The sequence below is a fragment of the Sphaeroforma arctica genome, assembly GCF_001186125.1.
Source record: "Sphaeroforma arctica JP610 unplaced genomic scaffold supercont1.190, whole genome shotgun sequence".
NCBI lineage: Eukaryota > Ichthyosporea > Ichthyophonida > Sphaeroforma > Sphaeroforma arctica.
The window spans coordinates 44,868-50,009 of record NW_014040368.1 but is presented as its reverse complement, the minus strand read 5'-3'; the positions used below and the strand labels follow the sequence as shown (position 1 = coordinate 50,009).

The 5,142-nt window shown below is 41.5% G+C and overlaps 1 protein-coding gene across 1 annotated transcript in view; it reads right to left on the bottom strand.

Annotated features, from left to right (window-relative positions):
* Positions 1-2,610: 2,610 nt before the first annotated feature.
* Positions 2,611-5,142, bottom strand: part of SARC_03643 (hypothetical protein) — a gene marked incomplete at its 5' end in the record, with an annotated part of 11,010 nt that continues 8,478 nt past the window's right edge. The window contains 4 exons of the mRNA XM_014302549.1: positions 2,611-2,981; positions 3,278-3,595; positions 3,734-3,850; positions 4,251-4,447. Coding sequence (XP_014158024.1) covers positions 2,850-2,981; positions 3,278-3,595; positions 3,734-3,850; positions 4,251-4,447 — 764 coding nt within the window. The 3' untranslated portion in view covers positions 2,611-2,849. The remainder of the gene's footprint in view (positions 2,982-3,277; positions 3,596-3,733; positions 3,851-4,250; positions 4,448-5,142) is intronic.

Here is a 5,142-nt window from a genome sequence, read left to right as displayed (position 1 = left end):
CCTTATTTACCGACCCACTCATTCAAACGCTTCTCGAACTCGTGGTGTGTTCCTCTCCTTTCTCGATATTTCTTTTTTTTGCATGTACCTCATAAGACTGACTGAGTATCTTCTCTCCAGACTCCATGAACCTTCTTATTGTTTTGATACTAACGCCGAATGGCCTCCTTAACTAAATCCTTACGATAGCTGTCTTTCCATGATAGGTCTAAGTTGTATCCCACTTTCTGGATTGTACGCACGATGACACCTTTAACTTTGTTTGTTAGATTGATTCTTTTTGTTGTATTGGAGCTCACATTTGATAATACAGTCTGTTTATATGTTTTCTTCTTCTTACCAACAGTGAGCTTATCTATCGTTGTAGGTGCATTTTGTGTCAATTCGTCTGGCTCTGTCTGTCTGTTATTAGTGAAACCAGACTCCCACATGTCATCCGGTGACTAGCATTTATCTGTAGACAGGCAGTAACCGATTGAATTTGAGCCATACCCCTCACCAAGATGCACGCCACAAAAGGCATGCATACTTCGATCGCAACCAGCACATTTATATACACCACCCACTGGGTGCGTTGTAGTGCATCCTTTCGCACAACAGCGTTCACCACTAGAAGTGTCTCCCATCAGGATCTATTGTAGTACGTACTCTAGTGGATGTATTATAGATAAAGCTACCGTCAAGCTGAGGTGAAAGGCGAAATATTCACACATGTAAAAACTTAATAAAAAAAAGATAAATATACGAATGACCCCCGAGTCTGAGTCTCATCGACCCTCTGACGGTCTGACCGCAGTGACCGGATGGCCGAAGCACTATGATGAATAACACAAATTTATAAAAGAGCAATTAGAGCGCTCCTAATTAGCTCAGTTCCAATCAGTGATATTAATAGTCGGACGTCCAAGAGCAGACTGCCGGACCGGTCTAAAAAGACCTGACTCACATATAGGGGGTTGGCCAAAATAGAAATTGGACATATAAAGAGGTAGATACCATAAAGAGGTGGACATATAAAGAGGTATGACTGTATATACAAAAGACAAAAACAAAAACAAACGTAGTTTAAAAAAAAAATTGTATTGTTTTTTTGGTTAAATTAATATTATTATCATCACTTCTGACACTTCATCAATCATCAGGCGCCGAGGCGGTGATCAACATATATGTGTCAAGTGAGTCAACTGTCAACAGCTGGCTTTTATTTATATGTATTTACACTTTTACAGTTTCACACCGTATGAATAAACACATAAACTGATTAAATTCCACATAAATACACTCATAGGCACAGAAATTCAGAACATCTGCTCTCTCTTGTTGTGAAGGGTTGCAGTTGCCAAGTTGTAGTCTTGAAGAAGGGGACAAGATCTAACTGAAAAGTTCTCCTTTTATCCTTTTTTATCGTATTTTTGTAACAGAACTATTATTGCAACAGTCTGCGCTCGCCACTCTGCACTCGGCAGTCGGCACTCGGCACTGCTATTTAATTAGCCTGCTGCACATTGGCAAATGAACCGCACAGGCCTTTGCCTTTTTGGTAAATTTCGTTTGTATTTACTTTAAAAAAACATTACAATGTTAGTTTTCACAGAACGTGCGAGTTTTTCAAGTTTCAACTGTTGCGAATTCGCAGTCGGATGGCCTTTTTTTATTTCTTTCGACCGTTCTCAAGATGTTGGACAATAGTCGCCGGCGCCCACCCCCACCCCCACAACCGCAGGGCCACATCCTCCGCCCTCCACTACTATTTAGCCGTGACAAATACAACCGGCGCAAGTGTGGTATACACTACAATTGAGACTTACAGGAACCAACAGCCTCCACCCACCCCACCCACTGTGCCGTACGGCTTGCGCTGACATGCAATCTGTGGGCTCCCATCTCACGACGATAAATGTATAATGCAAATAGTATGGCCTTGGACTACCCGGGTGCGTTGTGTGGTATGAAAGTGACACTCCACCCTAAACTTCTAAAGCGCGACAATTTGGATGCGTGTCCAGAAAGAAATTAAACACCGTCCTGCAGCGAGACGATTGGTGCACCTATCTAGAGGAGTACGTGAATAAGCCGGAACTCGTGTACGACGTCACGAGTCACGACGCTGCCGCTGGCTCTGGGATCACCAGGCTTGATTTTCAACTTTAGCATACCATTTCAGGAAACCAGATCGGCTACCAAAATGATGACTATACAAGGGTGGGAGATTGGTGCTTTCGCTTTTTGATCGACAGACCGTGATACGATAAACCTATCGGTATCGCAGGCAAATCCAATTCGGTGACGTGCTACTGTCTCGTGGTCGAGAATGTGTTCACTGTGGGCCATAACATTGTCGAATGCGAGCCTGGAGAGGGACTAGTTTGGAGCGCCGCTGTATGTACTTTGCTGTCGGTGAACGCTGATAGCAATGACAAACTGAAGTTCCGTTTTCGCGAACTCGTTGGACGCAATGAAGTGCTTATAATCTGTATATATTCCAAATCCATATATGATTTAGGGTAGTCGTCTCTCAGTTCCCGTGTGCACTGTATGTGTAAGTACTAAATGAAGAGCGGGTAAACACAATAAACTGTATACACATATATATATAAATATCTGATGAGCGTTTAATATGACTAAGTATGTGTGTAGTCACAGACCTATTCATTGCCTCATGCTAACGACACGCTACAAATTGATCTATTTATTTCCTCGGAATCTATGCTACCCATCGTTGCTCGCTATAGACCATACACTACACAGCTTCCTCGTAGAGTGGCGTAGACCACCTACAACGTACGACAACTGTTTCACTTTTATTTTAACTCGAGTTAATACTAGTTAATACTATCTAGTGAATACCCTCAGCTTATATTGGAGCAATCGCTACTTTCATCTTTCTTAGTGCTTTTTGCACTCCGTTGGCTGCTCGGATTATGCAGGCTTCGACCGCTGGTGGTGCTCTGTGTGCTCTTGCCACTCTCCGAGCTCCTAGTCTGTGAATTCGCATGCGTATGTTTACATACGTGTATGTGTATGAACTCGTGAAAGAAAATTGGTTTTTGAAAACCAGACGTGGTACTCGATAACGTAGAGCATATGAATACATACACCCGCACTAGCAATGAACAAAGAACTACCAAGTCATGTTCTATATTGAAATCCCCAATCACACGCCTATCCACGAACATCATTACCTAAAACCCTCTGTCTCTACACTTCACCAGAAAGAAAACACGCGATATACATGTGCGCCATGATTAGCGGTAACCTGACACCGGTCTCTACGTACCTTCTGCAGGGTGGTGTTGTCGCTGTCCGTACTTGCCATCTTGACGTCAACCACCGCTTCCTGAGTTTCTCCCCCCGACTTTGTATCTGTCGCTATGTCTGGTAGTGTTGGCGTTTTTGGTGACGATTGAATTTGCGTGGGAGTTTGCGATGGCGCTTGCGATGAGGCGTCTTCTTCCGCGCTATTTATAGCCTGTGGTTCTGAGTCAGCTTCCGTGCTATTTTTAGATTCCGTAGCCGGTAGAGTTTCTTGTGCAATCGAATCGAGTGTGCCGTCCAGCTTCAATGATAGCCTTCGAAGAAATCCCGGGCTAGCTGCCTATTTTCGCACAAAAAGTACAGAATCAAAATGTAGTTAGTCAGGGCCGCATTCACCAGTGATTGTGAACACATCACACTTGCAAATCATAAGCTATATATATGCGGGTCTATATTCGAATTCAAGCGCAACTCTGACCTTTTCTGAAGCGGGCTTCTCCGCTGCTTTCGGCTTTACCGCAGACCGCTTTTTAGCCATAGATGCTCGGAGCTCAGCAAGCCTTGGTAGCGGGAAAGGATACATATTGTAGGCCAGCTGAACCATAGAAGTGAGAAGATGTACTGTATTAGTCATTTGAGTTTCAGGGATTTCAATAGGTTAGCGAGTACACAGAAGTAGAGGAGAACGTATAAGATATGCTATGAATGGTCAAAAATATGAACAAACGGGAACGCTTGAGAATTTGAAAAGTAACAGTCACAATCTATATATATATATATACGTGTGTATGACATGCTCTAGCCATTTTTGATCATATCGTGCATTTAATGACGTTGGCGAAGCCAAAGTCGAGCGTGTGCTCCTTGAACTTTTCAGGAGACTACAGTGTACAACATGTACTGAGCATCGGCGGTTCAAAACATACAATAAAAATAATAGATATATATATATTTACACATGTAATATGCAAATAAGCATATTTATACGTGCCAACCTTGATCATATCATCACAGTTAATGACATTTGTAAGGCCAAAGTCGTGCGTGTGCTCTTTGAGCTGCTCATAGAACTGCAGAGAGTTTTTGGTGCTCAGCAACTGAGGTTCCAGCATAGTGATGATTGCCAGAGCCACCCGGAACATCATCTCATCGCCATCGAAGAGTATCGCATCCCACACCCGGAATAGTATTCCTAAGAGCAACCGACGTACGAGCATGCGTGAGGATATTTGTGTGGAGGCGGATGAAAGAGTAAGCACACAAGGACACGCGCGGGTGCGTAGGGCAGCATCTGCACACTCAGGTGTATATATGAGCACACACAGGCCAATGGATGCAAAATACCCGAAGGGGTATACCACTTCCCATATCCAGATTTGGTGGACTCAAACAATTAGAGTTTATGAGTGGCGCACGCAAGCCAGCCATCCCATCAGAGTCTTAGCCTGGTAGGCACACAGTGGGACAAAACAGCTCATATCAACTGGGCAGCACATAGAGTGGCGATCCAGAGAAAATGAAGATATATATATATATATATATACATATACACACACACACTTATATTATATATATATATATATATATATATATACATGCATATACATATATATGACATGTGTTTGTGTGCGTTTATGCTTGTGCCTACTTTCGTATACATATACATATATATATAAATATACTTACATTATTTATATATATAAATAGATAGATATATAGATAAACTGATTTATATATATATATATATAAGCATATATATATATATTAATAGATGAATAAATAAATAAATAAATAATAAATAATATATATGTTTATATATGTTGATAGATATATATATATATATATATTGATATACATATATAGATATATACATACACATACATACAT